Source organism: Schistocerca nitens, chromosome 5 (assembly GCF_023898315.1).
Source record: "Schistocerca nitens isolate TAMUIC-IGC-003100 chromosome 5, iqSchNite1.1, whole genome shotgun sequence".
Taxonomy (NCBI): domain Eukaryota; kingdom Metazoa; phylum Arthropoda; class Insecta; order Orthoptera; family Acrididae; genus Schistocerca; species Schistocerca nitens.
In genome coordinates, this window is record NC_064618.1 from 736329844 (window position 1) to 736354677 (window position 24834).

General features: G+C 44.5%; 1 protein-coding gene across 3 annotated transcripts in view; it reads left to right on the forward strand.

Annotated features, from left to right (window-relative positions):
* Positions 1-24834, forward strand: part of LOC126260823 (juvenile hormone esterase-like) — a 553778-nt gene that overhangs the window by 143397 nt on the left and 385547 nt on the right. For all 3 annotated transcript variants that reach the window (XM_049958207.1, XM_049958210.1, XM_049958208.1), the window contains exon 2: positions 20704-20913. In XM_049958207.1, coding sequence (XP_049814164.1) covers positions 20704-20913 — 210 coding nt within the window. The remainder of the gene's footprint in view (positions 1-20703; positions 20914-24834) is intronic.

Here is a 24834-nt window from a genome sequence, read left to right on the forward strand (position 1 = left end):
AGTAATACCGACTTTTAACCATTTTACGGAGAGAAAAACACATGACAGCTAGGGGTATGGGCGCCGTTTCTGAGAGGAAAGGAACGAAACGGGTCGTATGTGTTCCAAAGAGGTACACCCACTTGAAGGTGAATACGAAAGATCTTCAACAATGGTGACAGAAAGAGCATCCGACCATCGTTTACCACTAACATTAACAAATCCAAAATAACACGCCGACTGCGTCTCTCTTTTTTTTTCTCTCTCTGTTGCTACTTCCGCTGAGACTGGCAGAAGAAATCTTGTGACAGCATTAGCTCCGTAGTATTTTTTCTCCTCCTTAATAAAATACAAATAATTTAGTGGTATACCAATGATCAGTTACTCAAAACTGGAACCAGTCTGCGGGCTGGTGTGGCTGAGCGGTTCTAGGCGCTTCAGTCCGGAACCGCGCTGCTGCTACGGTCGCAGGTTCAAATCCTGTCTCGGGCATGGATGTGTGTGATGTTCTTAGGTTAGTTAGGTTTAAGTAGTTCTACGTCTAGGGGACTGATGACCTCAGATGTTAAGTCCATAGTGGTTAGAACCATTTGAACCATTTTTTGGAACAAGTCTAGGTAGTTGACACAGCTGTTGCTGCTCGGGGAGCGACATTTGAAGAATTAAAATACAAGCTAACATCTACTGATAAAGTACTTGTCATCTGCTATGGCAACAACCACTTGAAACCTAACCCGCATAAAACTCAGCCTACGTAATAAGGAGGCAAGAGGAAAGTTGAACATCACCTGGAAATGACGCAATCTAAATCGCTGTACCCATCCCCAGTACCTAGGGTTAAAGTTCAATTATTCTTTAACCTACAAACAACAATCTACACACGAGGCATTCCCTCTAGTCAGTATTTTGCCGGCACGGTAGCTCAGCGTGTTCGGTCAGAGGGTTAGCAACCCTCTGTAATAAAAAAACTGAGTTAATCGATCAACAACGAACCTAAACGGCTGTCTTACGACGTCCGCCCCGAGCAGATGCAACGAACAAAAGCGAACAAATGGAGATTTAAAAAAAAAAAAAAAACTGAACTGTGGAGAACAGTCTCCTGGAGGATTATGGACTGCAAAAGTGAAGCTACCACCAGGCTACCATCTCCAGTACGGGATCTGGAAAACCCTCAACGGGTTGAGAACAGGGGTAATAAGGTGTTAGTCTAATTTGGAGAAGTAGGGTACCAGTGACGATGAATGTTGTGAATGTGAGACGAGACAGCACTCCGAACACTTGTCGGTCTGCAGTAACCTGACCGAACCCTGTGACATGAAAGACTTGTTTAGATTGGATAGACGTGCCATTCTGGCTGCTGTTTAGTGTTAGTGAACAAGGCAGACTTGGAGGGATACACGGGCCAGCCACATTAATGTGGCCGCCTGTCGAAAGCCTGTAAAACAACCTTTTGCAGCGCGGATGTGCAGGAAGAGAATCAGTGAGGTTCTGGAGGGTGCCAATACGGATGTACAGCCGTGCTGTTTCCAGAGCCGTTGCCAGCTGAGCTAGGTTTCTCGGTTGAGGATCCGTGGCGCGAACTGCCTGATCGTCGTTGTCCCACTGACTCTCGATTTGTAAGAAAATGAACGCCTACAGCCGTCCTTATGATGTTATTTATAACGTAGCTACCAGTTCCGGCGCTTCAATGAGCCACCTTCAGGCCTTAGTTGATGCTAAAGGGGTTACCACAATCCATATATACGCTGCATCAGTGGTCAACTGTTGGCAGTTGATGGCTGGAGTACTGACATCACAGTTACAGTCTACATAAACCGGTTATGTTGGCCACTGATGCAGCGTATATATGCACCGTGATAACCCCTTAAGCATGAACTAAGGCCTGAAGATGGCGCATTGAAGTGCCGAAACGGGTAGCTACAGAATAAACAAGATCATAAGGACGGCTCTAGGCGTTTCATTTCCTTACAGTACTAAACGGCCATGGTCCACAAGACCTCCATTCAATAAGGATGCACATACAAAAAGATTCTCTATTTGAATAAATGATAATTAATTGAAACCCTCAGCTGCCGACAGGTGTTGTTGACATAATTTGATGGAGACAGATGAAAATGTGTGCCCCGACCGGGACCCGAACCCGGGATCTCCTCCTTACATGGCAGAGGCTCTATCCATCTGAGCCACCGAGGACAAATATAAATAGCGCGACTGCAGGGACTTATTCCTTGCACGCTTCCCGTGAGACCCATATTCCCAACTGCCCACAATCTACATACGTAATGTTCCTAATAGATACTTTGCCCATCCACTCGTTACTCGCGCTCACTTAAGTTGACGATTCCCGTAAGAGTTCGTGCGACTCGCACAGACGAAGGAACATTACGTATGTAGATTGTGGACAGTTGGGAATGTGGGTCTCACGGGAAGCGTGCAAGGGATAAGTCCCTGCAGTCGCGCTATTCATCTTTGTCATCGGTGGCTCAGATGGATAGAGCGTCTGCCATGTAAGGAGGAGATCCCGGGTTCGAGTCACGGTCGGGGCACACATTTTCAGCTGTCCCTATCGAGCGCTGCAGTCTGGAACCGCAAGACCGCTACGGTCGCAGGTTCGAATCCTGCCTCGGGCATGGATGTTTGTGATGTCCTTAGGTTAGTTAGGTTTAACTAGTTCTAAGTTCTAGGGGACTAATGACCTCAGCAGTTGAGTCCCATAGTGCTCAGAGCCATTTTTTTGTCCCTATCGAGGTATGTCAACAACACCTGTCGGCAGCTGAGGGTTTCAATTAATTATCATTTATTCTAGAGAAGCTGCACGGTCATCAATGGTATGTGTTCTTTCGAGGACAGTTACTATCTTCATATATTCTCTATTTGGTTTAAATCCGGGGAGTTTCGGGCCGGCGGAGAACGATAAACTCATCTTGGTGCTCTTCGAATGACGCACGTAGACTGCGAACTGTGTGACACACTGCAATGTCCAGCTGGTCGATGCAGCCTGGATGTAAGGGTGGACATCGTTCCCAAAGATAGGTGCATACTTGTGTTGACCCACTGTGCCTGCCAGAAAGACGAGACCATGCAGGGAATGCCACGAAGAAATTCCCCTGACGATATCGTTCCCTCCTGGTTGCAGGGCGTTTACTTTCAGACGCTTCACACTGTACACGCCAACGCAGTGTGTCCAAAGGAGCATAAAACCTGACACCTGTCACCACTCAGCGGACGTCCACTCGCTATACCTGCGTGCAAATTCCAGCTTTCGTGGCCAATGAAAAGCAGTCAGCATGGGACTGGAACCAGGCGCCTGCTGTGGAGGCTCGTAAGCAGCAACGTTCGCTGATAGGTCACTAAGGAGACACTGCTGGTAGCGCCTTGGTTCATCTGGGAGTGCGTTGCTCAATAGCTGCAAGTCTGTTCACACATCTCCGCAGTCGTTGTTCACCCCTGCCGTGGTGGACCACAGGTGACTTGGTGCCGGTTTTAGACAGCGCCATTTCGCCATACACGGGGTACTTTAACCATGACGGCAGTCGAACAGTTTACAAACTTAGCCGTTTTGGAAGCACTTCTACCCTCAGCCTGAAAGCCAGTGATCATGTCCGTTTGCACTTCAGATAAATCGTTACGTCTCCGCATTACGACAACGACAGTACTGTTTTCCGCGTCCCCCGACATGCTTTCTGTGCCCTCCGCTGCTAATGTTGCCACTTTCCGTCTTTGAGTGGTTATTGCCCGTTGACGTCGAACGTAGGCGATAGTCACATGAAGGGCTTATTTCAATAGTGGTACAAGAAACAAATATAATTTTTGACTGGAATACTCTCTTTCAAATTCTGATGGTGGCAGGGGTAAAATACAGGGAGCGAAAGGCTATTTACAATTTGTACAGAAACCAGATGGCAGTTATAAGAGTCGAGGGGCATGAAAGGGAAGCAGTGGTTGGGAAGGGAGTGAGACAGGATTGTAGCCTCTCCCCGATGTTATTCAATCTGTATATTGAGCAAGCAGTGAAGGAGACAAAAGAAAAATTCGTGGTAGGTGTTAAAATCCATGGAGAAGAAATAAAAACTTTCAGGTTCGCCGATGACATTGTAATTCTGTCAGAGACAGCAAAGGACTTGGAAGAGCTGTTGAACGGAATGGACACTGTCTTGAAAGGAGGTTATAAGATGAACATCAACAAAAGCAAAACGAGGATAAGGGAATGTAGTCGAATTAAGTCGGGTGATGCTGAGGGAATTAGATTAGGAAATGAGACACTTAAAGTAGTAAAGGAATTTGGCTATTTGGGGAGCACAATAACTGATAATGGTCGAAGTAGAGAGGAAATAAAATGTAGACTGGCAATGGCAAGGAAAGCTTTTCTGAAGACGAGAAATTTGTTAACATCGAGTATAGATTTAAGTGTCAGAGAGGCGTTTCTGAAAGTATTTGTATAGAGTGTAGCCATGTATGGAAGTGAAACATGGACGATAAATAGTATAGACAAGAAGAGAGTAGAAGCTTTCGAAATGTGGTGTTACAGAAGAATGCTGAAGATTAGATGGGTAGATCACATCACTAATGAGGAGGTATTGAATAGGATTGGGGAGAAGAGAAGTTTGTGGCACAACTTGATTAGAAGAAGGGATCGGTTGGTAGGACACATTCTGAGGCATCAAGGGATCACCAATTTAGTATTGGAGGGCAGCGTGGAGGGTAAAAATTGCAGAGGGAGACCAAGAGATGAATACACTAAGCAGATTCAGAAGGATGTAGGTTGCAGTAGGTACTGGGAGATGAAGAAGCTTGCACAGGATAGAGCAGCATGGAGAGCTGCATCAAACCAGTCTCAGGACTGAAGACCACAACAACAACATAAGTCCATTACCTCCACTTTTCTGTCTATAATGCTTCTGACATTAATGGTCCAAACAAACAGAAAGAAAGGTTCATCTCTAGCAAGAAGCCACATGCTTGAATATTTCTGGTATCTAAACTGCAGATTTTTCAGCGCTCATGTAACTTCAGGACTCTGTATCTCAGAATGAACAAAAATGAACTTGTACCACTACTGAAATAAGCCTTTCACATCAATGTGACTGTACCATGTGTAGCTTGAGAAATGACTTCCATTTGTTTCTGTCGAAACTTGCACTGTCATGTTTTTGGGCATCTTTTGGGATTTTCCCAGCTGATCTTTGAACTTTTATGAATGTGTTTTTTTAATTATTGCGTTTGCAGCTACAACAATTGTAACTTTTTTTGGCGGGTCAGAGAGAGCAGCGCGATCGTTGTTTGGACTGATTTAATAGCGCAGCTGTTCGGACGAGTAATCCGGGTCCATAACAAGTGCTTCCGAGCATATACGTGGAGCAGTTCGTCACGTAATTCACCTCATGCGACGCACATCACATAGACTTCGTGGATTCTTCCCACGGCTGTGATTGGGATTTCGCGCAAAGTCACCGCAGTTCCGAGGCACGAACGAAAGGGATGTTTCAGTATACTATGATCTACTAAATTTTCTGAAAATATGGAAATAAAACACAAAAAAGAATCTGTATTTGTTTTGTTACAGAAATAATGAACCGATTTTAGTTTTCCCTGCCGGGGCATTCGCGGTTGAAGTTTCTAGCCACTGAGGTTTTCACCTGTCACTGCACATTTTCAGTGATTCAGTTTTGTTAGTAATATCTTTTTGTTATAATAGGGAAATCCAGGCATCGTTTTCCTATACTCTTGTTTCGAATGACAGAGAAGAAAAAACCTTGACACATGCCTGCTATATGGAACAAGGAGACTAAAGGCAACAGATATGCATAAAAGCGACAAATTCGCTTGGAAACACTAAGAAAGATTGTAATTTTGTTTAATAAGACATTATTGCCAACATATCATCAGTTTATCATGCTTTGTAGTGTATTATCCAGTACATGTCCACCCCCGGTAGCTGAGTGCTCAGCGCGACAGAATGTCAATCCTAAGGGCCCGGATTCGATTCCGGCTGGATCGGAGATTTTCTCCGCTCAGGGACTGGGTGTTGTGTTGTCGTAATCATCATCATTCCATCCCCATCGACGAGCAAGTCGCCGAAGTGGCATCAAATGGAAAGACTTGCAGCCGGCGAATGGCCAATCCGACCGGAGGCCCTAGTCACACGACATTTCCATTTATATCCAGCACGTGAGAACCAACTTTCACGATCTGTGTACTACTGAGACAGAACGGCGGCTATAAATGAAAAGTATCAGTCCCAATTTTTATTTTACTGGTGGAGGTTAGATAATGACCATCATTTTAACAATGTCTGAAATATATAATATGAAATGAGTGATAACAACACTATTTGCAGCAGAGAATCGTAACGAAACACCTACGGTAGAAGCAAAAAAAAAAAAAAAAATTAATTTCCAAATCCATATGAGTAATGACTGATTTCGACAAGATGCGATTCATGCAAGACGGAACACGACCCCCATCGAAGCAGGAGAGTGTTTGATGTCCTGGAGGAGTACTCTGGAGACCGCATTCTGGCTCTGGGGTACTCAGAGGTCGCTGCCATGGACCTCGATTGGCCACGTACTCTCCGGATCTTAACACAAGTGACTCCTTTTTCTGAAAACAGTCATTCAAGATGTTATCGACAGCATATAATCTTATGCAAACCGAATTCTTTCCAACGAGAGTGCAAGGGAACAGTAGAACAATCATAGACAACATTTTTGTTCATTCCTCATTACTAGAAGGGCATTCTATTAGGAAAAAGGTGAATTGCATTTCAGATCATGATGCACAAATTATAACTTTAAAAGATTTTTGTGCTGCAACACGTGTTAAATATAGTCATCAGCTGTTCAGGAAAGCTGATCCAGTTGCTGTAGAGACTTTTGTAAACCTTATAAAGGAACAAGAGTGGCAAGATGTTTATAGCGCTGATAAAGTAGACGATAAATATAATGCTTTTCTCAATACTTTTTCTCATGCTCTTTGAAAGTTGCTTTCCGTTAGAACGTTTAAAACAGGGTACTAGCACAAACAGGCAGCCTGGGTGGATGACTAGAGGGATAAGAATATCTTGTAGAACAAAGTGGCAATTATATGAAAACGTTAGAAACAGTCAAAATCTAAATGCAGCAGCCCATTACAAACAGTATTGTAAGGTGCTTAAAAATGTTATTCGGAAGGCAAAAAGTATGTGGTATGCAGATAGAATAGCTAAGTCTCAGGATAAAATTAAAACCATATGGTCAGTCGTAAAGGAAGTTGCTGGTCTGCAGAGACAGGTCGAGGATATAGAATCAGTGCGTAGTGTGAATGTCCGTGTTACTGATAAGTCGCGTATATGTACAGTATTTAATAATCACTTTCTGAATATAGCAGGTGAACTGAATAGAAACCTAGTCCCAACAGGGAATCATATAGCGCTCTTAGAAAAAAGTGTTCCGAGACTGTTACCTGAAATGCTCCTCCATGATACTGACAAGAGGGAGATTGAGTTAACAATTAAATCACTAAAGGCCCAGAACTCTCATGGATATGACGGGGTATCTAGCAGAATACTGAAGTATTGTTCTATGTATGTTAGCCCAGTTCTCAGCCATATCTGTAACTTTTCCTTTAGGAGTGGTCGGTTTCCTGACCGATTAAAGTACTCGGTAGTGAAGCCACTTTATAAAAAGGGAGACATTGATAATGTTGACAATTTTAGACCTATTTCTATGCCATCGGTGTTTGCTAAAGTTATCGAGAAGGTTGTATATACAAGGTTACTGGAGCATTTAAATTCACATAATTTGCTGTCAAATGTTCAGTTTGGTTTTAGAAATGGTTTAACAACTGAAAATGCTATATTCTATTTTCTCTGTGAGGTTTTGGACGGATTAAATAAAAGGTTGCGAACGCTAGGTGTTTCCTTTGATTTAACGAAGGCTTTTGACTGTGTTGACCACAAAATATTACTGCAGAAGTTGGACCATTATGGAGTAAGGGGAGTAGCTTACAATTGGTTCGCCTCTTACTTTAAGAACAGAAAGCAGAGGTTAATTCTCCGCAATATTGAGAGTGGTAGTGATGTTCAGTCCCAATGGGGCACTGTTAAGTGGGGCGTTCCCCAAGGGTCGGTGCTGGGGCCACTGCTGTTTCTTATTTATATAAATGATATGCCTTCTAGTATTACAGGTGATTCAAAAATATTTCTGTTTGCTGATGACACCAGCTTGATAGTGAAGGATCTTGTGTGTAATATTGAAACAGTAACAAATAATGTAGTTCATAAAATAAGTTCGTGGCTTGTGGAAAATAATTTGATGCTAAATCACAGTAAGACTCAGTTTTTACAGTTTCTAACTCACAATTCAACAAGAACCGATATTTTGATCAGACAGAATAGGCATATTATAAGCGAGACGGAACAGTTAAAGTTCCTAGGCGTTCGGATAGATAGTAAGCTGTTGTGGAAAGCCCATGTCCAGGATCTTGTTCAGAAGCTAAATGCTGCTTTATTTACCATTAGAACAGTATCTGAAATAAGTGACACTTCAACTCGAAAAGTAGTCTACTTCGCATATTTTCATACGCTTATGTCGTATGGTATTATTTTTTGGGGTAATTCTTCTGATTCAAAAAGGGTATTTTTGGCTCAAAAACGGGCTGTTCGAGCTATATGTGGTGTAAGTTCGAGAACGTCTTGTCGACCCCTATTAAAAAATCTGGGAATTCTGACATTGCCCTCACAGTATATATTTTCTTTAATGTCGTTTATTGTTAGCAATATTAGCCTATTCCCAAGAATTAGCAGCTTTCACTCAGTTAATACTAGGCAGAAATCAAATCTGCATGTAGAATGCACTTCCTTGACTCTTGTGCAGAAAGGAGTGCAGTATTCTGCTGCATCCATTTTCAATAAGCTACCACAAGAACTCAAAAATCTTAGCAGTAGCCCAAACTCTTTTTAAGTCTAAACTGAAGAGTTTCCTCATGGCTCACTCCTTCTATTCTGTCGAGGAGCTCCTGGAAGAGCTAAAAAATTAAGCAAATTCCAGTGTTACATTGTTGATTTTCTTCATTTAAACTTACGACTTGTCACCTGAATATGTTTTTATACATTTCATTTTATCTGTTTCTAATATCGTGTTATAATTTCATGTATTGACTCGTTCCATGACCATGGAGACTTCTCCTTAATTTGGTCCCACGGAACAATAAATAAATAAATAAATAAAATACAGTAAACAGTGCACGGACCTGCTGTGATATTTACCTGACAGAATTACTGTCTCGCCAGCGACAGCTAGGAGTCATAAAGGCGAGGTTCCACGCGCTATTCGGGGGATTGAGAATCCGCATTTCGCGATCGAGAAGTCTCTTCACCCTCAACGGGTGCCTGTGTGGTGTGCAGCGTCCAGTCACGGAATAATCGGTGCGATATTCCTTTAGGGCACCGTGACTGCTGAATGGGACATGAATGTTTTGGAAGATGATTTCGTCCCTGTGATCCAAAGTGCACTGATTTCGACAATATGCGATTCATGCAAGACGGAGCACGACCCCCATCGAAGCAGGAGAATGTTTGATGTCCTGGAGGAGTACTCTGGAGACCGCATTCTGGCTCTGGGGTACTCAGAGGTCACTGCCATGGACCTCGATTGGCCACGTACTCTCCGGATCTTAACACAAGCAACTCCTTTTTGTGGGGCTACATTCAAGACAAGGTGTACAGCAATAACCCCAAAACCACAGCTGAGCTGAAAACAGGCATTCAAGATGTTATCGACAGCATCGATGTTCGGTCAGGTAGGCTTCCGCTATTCGTCTGCGCCACATCATCGCCAATGATGGCAGACATATGGAACATGTCATAACCTAAATACGAATATCTGTAGTGGCGTTTACATATTGAACAGAGGGTGTGCACTCTTTGGTTTGTAACAAACTTACGTTTTTTTCATATAGTTCAATAACTGCCATTCTGTATGTCGCAACAGTGCGAAGTGTAATTAGTTTCATGTTCCACGGATCACTTACACGATAAATTGTAATGATGTGGAGTGAGTCATTTTAGCCGGCCTCTGTGGACGAGCGGTTCTGGGCATTTCAGTCCGGAACCGCGCAGCTGCTACGGTCGCAGGTTCGAATCCTACTTCGGGCATGGATGTGTGTGATGTCCTTAGGTTAGTTAGGTTTAAATAGTTCTAAGTCTAGGGGACTGATGACCTCAGATGCTAGGTCCTATAATGCTTAGAGCCATTTTTGAGTGAGTCATTTTATATTCACATCTCAAATTATTTTTTAAATATGCCCACACGATGATCATTTACAATAGTTTTCAACTGCAGATGTCCCGGCAGGAAAAACTAAAATCGCCTCAGTATCTATGAAATAAAACAAATGCAGATTCTTTTCTTTTGTAAAGAGTAGAAAATGGTTCAAATGGTTCTGAGCACTATGGGACTTAACTTCTGAGGTCATCAGTCCCCTAGAACGTAGAACTACTTAAACCTAAGGACATCACACACATCCATGTCCGAGGCAGGATTCGAACCTGCGACCGTAGCGATCGCCCGGTTCCAGACTGTAGCGCCTAGAACCGCTCGGCCACACCGGCCTGCAAAGAGTAGAGTCTAGAAATTAGCACATCACATCTGTACGTCTTTTTTAAAATTAAAATTGAGGGTGAGACCATTCACAGAAAACCAGTCTATGTTATTTTTAAGAACATTGTTTACCATTTCTTCTGTTGCTGTTTCTGTGCTTGTATTGATTACAGTAGCAGTACGTAGCAGTTAGTAAAGAACGCACAACGCATCTGGACGTACAAAAGCTTCTTAGCCCGTGCATGTGAGGCCGACTGGAAACACCGAGGCTTTATATGAAGTGAAGGTCGCTGTTTTATTAGGCGAGGTGGTATCGGTAATTTCAGGCGATTTCCATAAATACAGGCGACGTTTATTCGCCCTACCTCTTGCAACGGCTCCATGTGAGCCGCTACATGTCTTGTTACAAGAGTCACATCCTCAAAACACACCTGGGTGCTCTCCGACACTCAGGGAATTTTAATTCGGAATTATGTTATATTATCACTCTTAGTATAGTCTGCAAATGTGAACGCGGGTCGTCTGCTGACGAATGCTTGGGCTGTCTGCTGTGAGTTCTCTAAATGTGGAGGAGATGCAGTTTAGCCAACCATTGTATCAAGTAGAGTGCGACTGCACTGAACCAGAGAGACATACACTACTGGCCATTAAAATTGTTACACCACGAAGATGACGTGCTACAGCCGCGAAATTTAACCGACATACAGTAGATGCTGTGATATGCAAATGATTAGCTTTTTTCAGAGTATTCACACAACGTTGGCGCCGGTGGCCACACCTTAACGTGCTGACATGAGGAAAGTTTCCAACCGATTTCTCATACACAAACAGCAGTTGACCGTCGTTGCATGGTGAAACGTTGTTGTGATGACTCGTGTAAGGAGGAGAAAGCCGTACCATCACGTTTCCGACTTTGATAAAGGTCGGATTGTAGCCTATCGCGAGTGCGGTTTATCGTATCGCGACATTGCTGCTCGCGTTGGTCGAGATCCTATGACTGTTAGCAGAATATGGAATCGGTGGGTTCAGGAGGGTAATACGGAACGCCGCGCTGGATCCCAACGGCCTCGTATCACTAGCAGTCGAGATGACAGGCATCTTATCCGCATGGCTGTAATGTATCGTGCAGCCACGTCTCGACCCCTGAGTCGACAGATGGGGACGTTTGCAAGACAACAACCATCTGCACGAACAGTTCGACGACGTTTGCAGCAGCATGGACTATCAGCTCGGAGACCATGGCTGCGGTTACCCTTGACGCTGCATCACAGACAGGAGCGCCTGTGATGGTGTACTCAACGACGAACCTGGATGCACGAATGGCAAAACGTCATTTTTTCAGATGAATCCAGGTTCTGTTTACAGCATCGTGATGGTCGCATCCGTGTTTGGCGACATCGCGGTGAATGCACATGGAAGCGTGTATTCGTCATCGCTATACTGGCGTATCACCCGGCGTGATGGTATCGGTTGCCATTGGTTACACGTCTCGGTCACCTCTTGTTCGCATTGACGGCACTTTGAACAGTGGACGTTACATTTCAGATGTGTTACGACCCGTGGCTCTACCCTTCATTCGATCCCTGAGAAACCCTACATTTCAGCAGGAGAATGTACGACCGCATGTTGCAGGTCCTGTAGGGGCCTTTCTGGATACAGAAAATGTTCGACTGCTGCCCTGGCCAGCACATTCTCCAGACCTCTCAGTAACTGAAAACGTCTGGTCAATGGGGGCCGAGCAACTGGCTCGTCATAATACGCTGTTCACTACTCTTGACGAACTGTGGTATCGTGTTGAAGCTCCATGGGCAGCTGTACCTGTACACGCCATCCAAGGTCTGTTTGACTCAATGCCCAGGCGTATCAAGGCCGTTATTACGGCCAGAGGTGGTTGTTCTGGGTACTGATTTCTCAGGATCTATGCACTCAAATTGCGTGAAAATGTAATCACAATTCAGTTGGTTCAATTGGCTCTGAGCACTATGCGACTTAACTTCTGAGGTCATCAGTCCCCTAGAACTTAGAACTACTTAAACCTAACTAACCTAAGGACATCACACACATCCATGCCCGAGGCAGGATTCGAACCTGCGACCGTAGCGGTCGCTCGGTTCCAGACTGTAGCGCCTAGAACCGCTCGGCCACTCCGTCCGGCATGCAATCACATGTCAGTTCCAGTACAGTATATTTGTCCAATGAATAGCCGTTTATCATCTGCATTTCTTTTTGGAGTAGCAATTTTAATGGCCAGTAGTGTAAGTTCCCAGCCCGTTAGCAGGCCCCGTTAGATTGGCAGATAGCCACTGTGCAGAGTCTCTGAGCCCTTCCGGCCACCGCGTGTGGACCCCGGACGAGGGGAGACGCTTAGGCATTCCCTGCTGAGACTCTGGTGAGTATAGACGCTCTGTGTGATGGCTCCTATAGTCATCTTAGGTAGGACAGATAGTCAGGTTTCATAAAATTGCTATTTTTTTTGGTATCACTGATAACGGGCCAGCATTCCATATAACCGTACCATTAAGTAAAGTGAGTGATCATGGAGTTATTTTCATGATTTTATTAAATGAAATGTTGTTGTTTTATAAAATTCTTTGTCTCACAGCAACGTCTTATTTCCGTTACTATTCCAGTTAAGTTATTCTAACTTTCAACTTAAAGTTAACCAATAATCAGAAATTTTGTATGCAAACGGTCGTAGACGCCTTTCACATAAGATACAGGTGCCATTTTCAAGTTGAGGATGCCTGCCAAGGCTTTGCGGAAAGCAAGTATTATGCTCTCTTTCTCTCTCTCTCTCTCTCTAATAGACATACGCCGCAGCCACTGAAGAGCAAGGAATTGACCAAACGCCTGTAGTCCTCTTACAGCAACGTATTCCTCCAGAGAAGACTACACGGACCAGCCACACGCCTGCAGTTCTTGATATTTTCTTGGGTAGCGGGTTTGGGGGGGGGGGGGGCGGGGGGGGTGAGAGGGGGGCCGTTCCTTGGTGCTCGGTTCCTATTTGAGCTAGGAATCTGGGGTAAAAAGTGTTTGGTTTTTAGCTCGGACCAGCAGCCATTTGTATAGCCACTCGTAGCCATTCGAAAACTGTCTTACTGAAGCTGTGTTACAGTATTCACTGAATACCCAAAACATTATGACCTCTCCTCACCGCGACGTTGGATGCCACCTGGTGGCGTTGCGGAAATGCGACGCGGTAAGGAAAGTATGTAAGCGGAACAGAGACCGATAGGGGATCACCCTAGCGAAGACATGGTCTGCAAATGGGGAAATACATTGAGGCCAGCGACTATGACAAAGGGCAGGCACAGCCTGTAAACGAGTATCTCGAAAACGGCGAAACTGGTCGGATGTTCACGTGCTACTATCGTGAGCATCTATGGAGTGTGGTAGAACAGTCAAACCACTACTTTGCGCTAATTGGTTATGTTGCGTCCAGGACTCTTCACAGAAAATGGGCTTTGGAGGTTTATCTGCTCTGTAAAGTGGGACAGATGGTGATCTGTGGTATCTCTGCCGAAAGAACACAGTGCTGGGGCACGCACAAATATTTCAGAGCACACTGTTCATGGTACATTCTTGAACGGGAACTACGGAGCAGACGACCTCTGCCTGTTTCCATGTTGACCCAACGATATCGTCAATTACGATTACAGTGGCACTGGACCTTCGGGATTCGACCGTGGATCATACGAAAAGTATCGGCTCTTCGAATGAATCGTGTTTCTTGCTACATCACGTCGATGGTCGCCTACATAAAAGCCGTCATCGAGACGAACGGCGGCTCTGAACTTGTACTGCGCCCTCAGCGCAGGCTGGTGGGATCAGTATTATGCTACGGAAAACATTCTCCTGGGCTTGCATGGGACCTGTGGTAGTAATCGAAGATATCATTTCAGCTCCTGACCACCTGCATCCTTCCGTGCTTGACGGCTACCCTGAGGGCGATGTCATCTTTGAGCGGTATAACTGTCCATGTCTCGAAGCCTGAATCGTGCTGCAGTAGTTTGAAGAACATGATAGTGAAACCACGTCGATGTCCTAGCCACCAAATTCGCCTAATATGAAACCGATGGAACCGTTCTGGGTTGCTACTGGGTGCTGTCACCACGAACACAAATCAGCGGCCCGTTATTGAAGGGAATCACATAACTTGTGTGTAGACATCTAATGCCACATAGCTCCACAAACCTACCAACAAATTGTAGAATCGATGGTACACCGAATCAGTGCTGTACTGCGTTCCAAAGATCGACCGGCGAGCTATTAAAGCAGGTGATCACAATGTTTCGGCCCGTCAGTGTATTAAGCAAGGTTTGAACGAAGAACCGGAGCTCTCACACTGGAAAATTGTGCTAACTTTTCAAAGATTTTAATTAGGCTGAAATTAATGCTCAGTTGATGGCACCACTTATATCTGCACCTTTCGGATTTTACGTGCAAAAACAGTCACCCTCGTTCGGATTTTATAAACAAAAACAGTCTTCCTTAAATAACTTAGGACTGGAGAGAGACTGATGGTTCATATTTCGTCCACCGGTGTATCGGACCTTAGTCTAAGATAAGTTTCAACCGTTTGAAAAAAGTCTTACTTCGTCTGAGTTTTACCTGCAAAAAATCAAGTTTTTCTGGGAGGTTTTTGAAGCACGCTACTTCTATACTTTAAACTTGTACGATTCGGTCAACTTTGCACGAAGGTAGATAAACGGATAAAGACCAAACGAAATTTTTTTATCCAGTAATCTTTATACGTTGTCGAATTACGAATGTTGAAAGTGGAGCTAAACGTAGCATGTAAAATTCGTTCTTCCGTGAATCGAATGCGCGGAAACGGTTTAAAGTGAATCAAATAAATAAAGATGCATTCTTACAATAAAACAGAACAATCGATTTCAAAAATCTAATTTCATTGGAATTTTACGTGCAAAAAACACTTTTTTTAAGTCTACGTTTGAGATTTGTGCGACTCGGTTCAGATTTTGTAGGAAGTTACACAAATATGCGTCATTAATGGCAGTTCCTATTGATATGTGAAAGGCTTATCAGTTGTCACGTTATAAGCAACATGGCTCGAAAGACAATAAAAAATTACCTATACCGGATCACTCGTCGCCCGAATCAAATGTTGTTGTTGTTGTGGTCTTCAGTCCTGAGACTGGTTTGATGCAGCTCTCCATGCTACTCTATCCTGTGCGAGATTCTTCATCTCCCAGTAACTATTGCAACCTACATCCTTCTGAATCTGCTTAGTGTATTCATCTCTCGGTCTCCCTCTACGATTTTTACCCTCCACGATGCCCTCCAATACTAAATTGGTGATCCCTTGATGCCTCAGAACATGTCCTACCAACCGATCCCTTCTTCTAGTCAAGTTGTGCCACAAACTTCTCTTCTCCCCAATCCTATTCAATACCTCCTCATTAGTTATGTGATCTACCCATCTAATCTTCAGCATTCTTCTGTAGCACCACATTTCGAAAGCTTCTATTCTCTTCTTGTCCAAACTATTTATCGTCCATGTTTCACTTCCCTACATGGCTACACTCCATACAAATACTTTCATGAACGACTTCCTGACACTTAAATCTATACTCGATGTTAACAAATTTCTCTTCTTCAGAAATAAAAAAAATCTACATCGATTGTTAAGCTATGGATGAAAAATGTTCCTATCGTAGCATAAAGAAGTTGAATATGTCGTGGGTAGAGTTAGAGATGTACAAGAAGGGAACTAGCCTTTTGACCCATCTGGTACCTTCAAATACATTAAATCAAAACTTTTGACACATTAGCGCTTCTTTACGAATTTACTCTACTTGCCCAGCCCAGTTACATCTGTTATACCCAGTCCCTGTTACATGTATGATGAGGGGCGTAAGAACAAATTGACAAAAATTTATGTGCTTCTAGAGAGCAGAATGCATCTACAATAGGAAGTATCCGGGGGTGGGAGTGCATCTGTAATAGGAAATATCCCAGAGTGGGAATGTATGCATCCGAAACTTGAATTACACGTTGTGTCATACTGCACGACATGACAAAAGCAATGTTGGATGCTATGATGGCATGTGTCACGTTAGACTGAAGTGAGAAAAGCCATGAGGTACCTCCTAATATCATGTCGGACCTCCTTTTGTCCGGCGTGGAGCAGCATCTAAAGTGGCATGGACCCAAAAAGTCTTTGGAAGTCCCCTGCAGGAATATTGAGCCATGCTGTCTCTATAGCCGTCCATAATTGCGAAAGTGTCGCCGCTGCAAGATTTTGTGCACGAACTGACCTCTCTATTATATCCCATAAATTTTCGATGAGATTTACGTCGTCCGATCTGGGTGCCTAAATCATTCGTGCAAATTGTTTGGAATGTTCTTCAGACACACAATAGCAAAATGGCTCTGAGCACTATGCGACTTAGCTTCTGAGGTCATCAGTCGCCTAGAACTTAGAACTACTTAAACCTAACTAACCTAAGGACATCACACACATCCATGCCCGAGGCAGGATTCGAACCTGCGACCGTAGCGGTCGCTCGGCTCCAGACTGTAGCGCCTAGAACCGCTCGGCCACTCCGGCCGGCACACAATAGCAGTCCGGTGACATGGCGCATGGTCATCCATAAAAATTCTATCTTTGTTTGAGAACATGGAGTCCATGAATGGCTACAAATTGTTTCCAAGTAGCTGAACTTAACCACTTCCAGGTTCAGTTGGACCAGAGGTCCCAGCCCATTCCATACAGATACAGCCCACACCATTATGGAGCCACCACCAGCTTGCACAGTGCCTTGTTGACAACTTGGGTCCACAGCTTCGTGGGGTCTGCAAAACACTCTAACACTACCATCAGCTCTTTCCAACCGAAATCTGGACCCATCTGTTCACGCTACAGTTTTTCAGTCGTCTAGGGTCCCACTGACATGGTCAGGAGCCCAGGAGAGGCGCTGCGGCGAAGTCGTGCTTTTAGCAATGGTACTCGGGTCAGTCTTCCGCTGCCATACCCCATTAACGGCAGATTTCGCCGAACTGTCTTAACGAATGCGTTAGCCGTACGTCCCACATTGATTTCTGCGGTTATTTCACGCAGTGATGCTTCTCTGTTGGCACTGACAACTCTAGGTAAACACCGCTGCTCTCTATCGTTAAGAGGAGGCTGTCGCTCACAGCTTTGTCTGTGGTGAGAGGTAATGCCTGAGATGTGGTGTTCTCGGTACTCTCTTTTCACTCTGGATCTCGGAATATTGAATTCTCAAACGATTCTCAAAATGGAATGTCCCATGTGTCTAGCCCCATCTAAAATTCCGCTTTTAAAGTGTGTTAATTCTCGTCGTGCTGCCATAATCACATCGGAAATTATTTCACGAGAATGAAATGAATACAGATGACAGCTCCGCCAATGCATTGACATTTTAAACCTTAAGTACACGATACTAAAGCCATCTGTATTTGTGCATATCGCTATCCTATGACTTTCATCACCTCGGTATAAACGACACGACATCATGTATCATGTTAGTTTACCTTAGACGATACTTTACACGATGCAGTGTATCTCATAACATCGGTACTAATAGTAATGTAAGTAGGCTGCTTAGGTTTTTATGTTGGTAACGCCACGTAACGTTCTATATGAAAATCACTGACTGTGCTGTGTGAAGTCTGTGGCTAGTTTGCATTGTTGGAATATTTGGTATTGTAGTGTTGGGCAGTTGAATGTGAACAGCGCGTAGCGTTGTGCAGTTGGAGGTGAACCGCCAGCAGTGGTGGATGTGGGGACAGAGATGGCATAATTTTGAGAGCGGACGATCTGGTCGTGTGTCCATCAGAAAGAGTAAATTTGTAATACTGTATATCATGAACTGATATATATATATATATATATATATATATATCAGTTCATGATATATATATATATATATATATATATATATATATATATATATATATATATATATATATATATATATATATGGAAATTGAAATAAGAACACCGTGAATTCATTGTCCCAGGAAGGGGAAACTTTATTGACACATTCCTGGGGTCAGATACATCACATGATCACACTGACAAAACCACAGGCACATAGACACAGGCAACAGAACATGCACAATGTCGGCACTAGTACAGTGTATATCCACCTTTCGCAGCAATGCAGGCTGCTATTCTCCCATGGAGACGATCGTAGAGATGCTGGATGTAGTCCTGTGGAACGGCTTGCCATGCCATTTCCACCTGGCGCCTCAGTTGGACCAGCGTTCGTGCTGGACGTGCAGACCGCGTGAGACGACGCTTCATCCAGTCCCAAACATGCTCAATGGGGGACAGATCCGGAGATCTTGCTGGCCACGGTAGTTGACTTACACCTTCTAGAGCACGTTGGGTGGCACGGGATACATGCGGACGTGCATTGTCCTGTTGGAACAGCAAGTTCCCTTGCCGGTCTAGGAATGGTAGAACGATGGGTTCGATGACGGTTTGGATGTACCGTGCACTATTCAGTGTCCCCTCGACGATCACCAGTGGTGTACGGCCAGTGTAGGAGATCGCTCCCCACACCATGATGCCGGGTGTTGGCCCTGTGTGCCTCGGTCGTATGCAGTCCTGATTGTGGCGCTCACCTGCACGGCGCCAAACACGCATACGACCATCATTGGCACCAAGGCAGAAGCGACTCTCATCGCTGAAGACGACACGTCTCCATTCGTGCCTCCATTCACGCCTGTCGCGACACCACTGGAGGCGGGCTGCACGATGTTGGGGCGTGAGCGGAAGACGGCCTAACGGTGTGCGGGACCGTAGCCCAGCTTCATGGAGACGGTTGCGAATGGTCCTCGCCGATACCCCAGGAGCAACAGTGTCCCTAATTTGCTGGGAAGTGGCGGTGCGGTCCCCTACGGCACTGCGTAGGATCCTACGGTCTTGGCGTGCATCCGTGCGTCGCTGCGGTCCGGTCCCAGGTCGACGGGCACGTGCACCTTCCGCCGACCACTGGCGACAACATCGATGTACTGTGGAGACCTCACGCCCCATGTGTTGAGCAATTCGGCGGTACGTCCACCCGGCCTCCCGCATGCCCACTATACGCCCTCGCTCAAAGTCCGTCAACTGCACATACGGTTCACGTCCACGCTGTCGCGGCATGCTACCAGTGTTTAAGACTGCGATGGAGCTCCGTATGCCACGGCAAACTGGCTGACACTGACGGCGGCGGTGCACAAATGCTGCGCAGCTAGCGCCATTCGACGGCCAACACCGCGGTTCCTGGTGTGTCCGCTGTGCCGTGCGTGTGATCATTGCTTGTACAGCCCTCTCGCAGTGTCCGGAGCAAGTATGGTGGGTCTGACACACCGGTGTCAATGTGTTCTTTTTTCCATTTCCAGGAGTATATATATATATATATATATATATATATATATATATATATATATATATATATATATATAATGACTTTTGAATAGTATTAAGGTAAATACATTGTTTGTTCTCTATCAAAATCTTTCATTTGATAACTATGCCTATCAGCAGTTAGTGCCTTCAGTAGTTAGATTCTGTTATTCAGCTGGCAGTATTGGTGCACGCTGTATTGCAGTAGTTTGAGTAACGAAGATTTTTGTGAGGTAAGTGATTCATGAAAGGTATAGGTTATTGTTAGTCAGGGTCATTCTTTTGTAGGGATTATTGAAAGTCAGATTGCGTTGCGCTAAAAATATTGTGTGTCAGTTTAGTGTTGATCAGAATAAGTAAAGAGAGAAATGTCTGAGTACGTTCAGTTCTGCTCAGCTGTTTGAAAATCAAATAACGTAAGAGGTTTACCAGCACAGTAATTCACACATTTTTCGAAGGGGTGTTTCAGTAATAGGTGAAAAAGCGTGAATGTGTCAAGATGTTTTGATTTAAATGTTTTTGATGCTGCCAGATAAGTCAAGAAGCTAGTTCGCTAACTCTGTCCAGGACATATTCCCCTTTTTTTGGTGCCACGATAGAGCACTTTTCACTGTGGTATAAAAATATATTCAAACTTAGAACCTTGATGTTCCATAAAACCACCGTTCATTATGATGGGAGCTGGAAGTGGCGTCGGAGGCGCAGTTTCTGTCAGGTGTCGTGACGTTTGAGCTTCATTATTAAGTGGCGCCCCCTTGGCCGCAGATGCTGCTGGTGGCGCTGCTGCTGTCGCTGCCCGCCGGCCCCGCCTCCTCCACTTCTTCGCCGCCACCCCCGCCACCCGCACCGCTGGTAGATCTAGCGGGGTGCGGGGCTGCACGCGGCCTGCTCATGACGTCACGAGGCGGCCGGCCCTTCGCGGCCTTCCTGGGGCTGCCGTACGCCAAGCCGCCCATCGGCCCACTGCGATTCAAGGTCAGTCTCATTCTCTGCCGTGAACAAAATCAACTACTCACTCATTTCTTTTTCTTTCAGGGCACTGATGAGCTCGCTGTATAGCGCCCTAAACCACCAACCATCATCATCATCATAATCATATTTTCTTGGCTTTATCCCACGCATTCAGGGGGTCAGCACCTCAATCTGGATACGGCATTGTTAGTGGCCGGATGCAGTGATATGAAGTTGGTACCCGACTTTCGATAAATATAAATTTTTTTCAGAGTTCTTGGCAGGTATGCCATAATTCTAGAATTCTCTGAACAAAGTTGGAACAGTTCTAGAGAATTTACCAGAGAAAACAATAATACTTGGGAATTTTTTAATCTTGTACAAAAAGTGAATGCCAGATTTGCGAAAAAATTAAATAATCACAATTCTGAATAGCTCCCTAAGAGTTCTATAAAAAAAATCCGAATAACATCTATTTCTGTAGATAGTAGTTTACGAGATAACTGCATTAGTAAGGGACCCATTTTCACAGTCGTGTGAGGTAGACAACAGACTTTCGAGAAATATACAATTTTTTTCAGAGTTCTGAGGAGATATGCTAAAATTCTAGAATTCTCTGTACTAAATTTGAATACTTCTTCAGAATTTCGCAAAAAACACTAGTAATCAGGAAATTTTAATGTTGAAGAAAATTATTTCCTGATTTGCAAAAAAAAAGAAAAAAAAATTGTGATCATAGCTCTGAAGAGTTCCTCACGTGTTGTACAGAAAACCTTAATGATATTTGTTGTGCAGGTTTTAGTTTATGAGATAACTGCAATAATGAGGGACCCCTCTTCACTACAAAAAACATACGAAATTGCACTAGTGTTCTGATGACAGTTCCGATCACAGCTCTGGATAGTACCCCAAGAATTGCATCGAAAAACCCAGTACAACTTCTCGTGAAGATATTTCTAATTGCAATAATGTGGGATCCACCTCACTAACACACAGCTTTTCGATTGCAAGCTGAGTGTCGCTGCCCTAGTTATGATCGGTGCTCGGTGCATGTAGGTACAGTTGGTCACACATAGTGTCTACTCTCGTCATGTATGCCACTGCTGACATCCTCAGCAAACTAGCGGTAGTTGTCATTTTTGGTCTACTTATTGCGTTGCTTTACAACAACTTTAATTTAATTTGATACTCTTTGCTACAATTAAGTGCCGGATTTGAGGGTAGCTATCTATATAACGTGCTTTCACGAACTCCTGTTACTACTGTGTTCGACATATACTGGGATTTTCCAACATTTAGCAAGACACAGGCTATGTTTTTAACAGAGTTTAGATGCGCTATACAATTCAAGCACGTTTTCTACCTCCATACGTTCATCGTCGGCGTTGGAAAGCGGGGATAGAAGTAGGATCTTGTTCGTTTAGAGGGAGTGAAACAAAACTGACTCACAAAATTACATCGTTTAATTTACGTCAGTTCAAAAGACACAAGTGTAATGGAGCACCAGTCATCAATAGTCACCTCAATGAGTGGGTGAGTGCAGTCACGAGTAGCAGGGTAATGGCATCCCAACCCCAATTTTGATATTCAATTGATATGCAAATTAATTAAATTGATCAATAAATTAGCTCGTAACCATGCCCGCACCAACTTCACCCCCCGAATGATGTCACGTGGACAGGAGGCGATAGGCGGATTCGGTGAACCAATAAACCCAACCCAGTCCTCCTCCTGGTGGATTCACAGCGCATTATATCCGGAACAGTGTCTAGAGGATTATCTGCAATGCAGCACGTTCGGGATGGAGTTCGAAAGTGGATCCTCCAGCGAGAGGAGTGGGTGAGATTTATGGCAGCCATCCGCAACACTCGCATGGACATAGACATACAAAAAACGAGCATATGCATTGCATTTGTAGAATATTTGGTTGTGAATAACTGGGCGCGATTCGAGTACAGTACTATACCACCTGACCAATGTGCTTTTCTGTAACGCACGCAAGAATAGTACCCTCCAAGGACTGTCTCCATCCTTCTGACGGTCATCTAGTACACAAAATAGCGGAACTGGGATGATTACGTGCCGTCATCGTGGATCTTCAAAAGTATAAAAGGAGGTGTGATAGGCACAGCAGGACGCCATGGTCTGTCTAGACAATATTTTTACGAGATATCGGTAACATAACTTGAATCGAAGATTTTATGCTCTTTAGTAGGATGAATTTAAATGTGCTTACGTGCACTACAGAAGCGTTTTGCGAAGAATTTTTCGCTCTTTGTGGGACTGCAAAACTGTCGAAAATAACGTACAAGTGGTTGAAATCGAGACTTCGCAGTAGATAATATGCTTGCATAGTTTTATGTGTGTAGAGCTGACAGCGGCGGACGATTGCGGTTCGCATGCATAACTTGCTAACTGTTTGTCTATAAATTACGTTGCTGGAGGTGCACACTCTGTAGGTACTGGAAGGGGAAACTCCCACAGTCCAGGATACTAAGTGATCTCGACACAAGTTCAGCTAACGAATAACTTATTACTAGGATAAAGAATACCCGGAATCTACAGTCTGTAGATGCCCTGACATGGTTACGGGGACTTACCAGAGTAGGGAGGTGTAAACAAAAGAAGGTTAGCTAATGTGGTAAGCAGTAAGAGCATATACTTATGGGGAAAAAATATCAGAGCATCAGCAGAGATCAACTCTGTACACATGTCAACTCCCTGTTGCAGATCCAGTCTGCACCACTCGTTGAGTCTCATTTAGGTACGAGGCAAGCGCTACTATACTTTTCATGATCTTCCTGTCCGAAACACGTGCTTGTAGATCATCGGGAAGAGTGGACTCCTTAGGATTTATTTGTAGGCTGGTGTAAGGGAGATGCAAATATCCTCGTATAAAATCAAACAACGCAGGGGTATGCCACCAATATGGTAGTATTGGGACTACGTCGGTACCATTCCAAAATACCGTCACCAACCCCCGCCCGCCCCCGCCCGCCCCCCCCGCCCCCGCCCGCCCCCGCCCCCCCCACCCCTCCCTCCCGCCTACGTATACGCGCTAGACATGAAATGTTTTCATAACACCGTCACCCTTCCAAAGCATCGTTAGTCGAAGGTCGCACGCAATGTATCCGGCACGAGGTGCCTCTCTAATCGTTATTACCGTAGCGGATTGTGACATAGAGAGAGTCCATTCCAAAGCATCGTTAGTAGACAACAACAAGATCGCACGCAGTGTATCCGGCAAGTGGTGACTCTCTAGTCGTTATTACCGGCGCGGGGTTGTGACATAGAGAGAGAAACCCTTTCTGGAACTCGAACCCTGCTCCTCCTGGGTGGAAAGGCCAAGTGCTCCCACCTAACACAATTAAACCACCAGACACACATGGAATTGATGGGAAATTAAAAAATGCCGGAGCCCTTTCTGGGACTCGAACCCTGGTGCTCCTGGACGGAATGCTCAAGTGCACCTCCAACACATGAAACCTGTCTAGATGCGGGAGAGGAAGGTTAGGTTAGTGTACTTTATTTATTTTGGTTGAGAAACTGACGCAAAGATCGATCCTAATTGCGTAATTAATCACAAAGATAGGCTCTAATTACACAACTATATGCAAAGCACTACAGAAGGACGGCATAAAATCGCAATACGCCGCGAAAACTGACGATACCATACAACTGGTGTTATCCTGCCAAGAAAAAAATTCGCAGAACCACTCGAAACCAGCGACAGAAACATCGAAACTCTACCCTACACCTACAAGCTGCCAGAGTTGATATTAGCTAACTTTGAGAAGGGTGTATTTCCTGCTTTTCATGTATGCGTGTTTCTACTGCATTACAGAGAAGTTATTATCAGAGTTTTTTTTTCTTTGTATACGTCTACGGCATTGCATGTTTCGAATTCTTTAAGTTCAATGGGCTCCATGTACAATTAATCTTAAA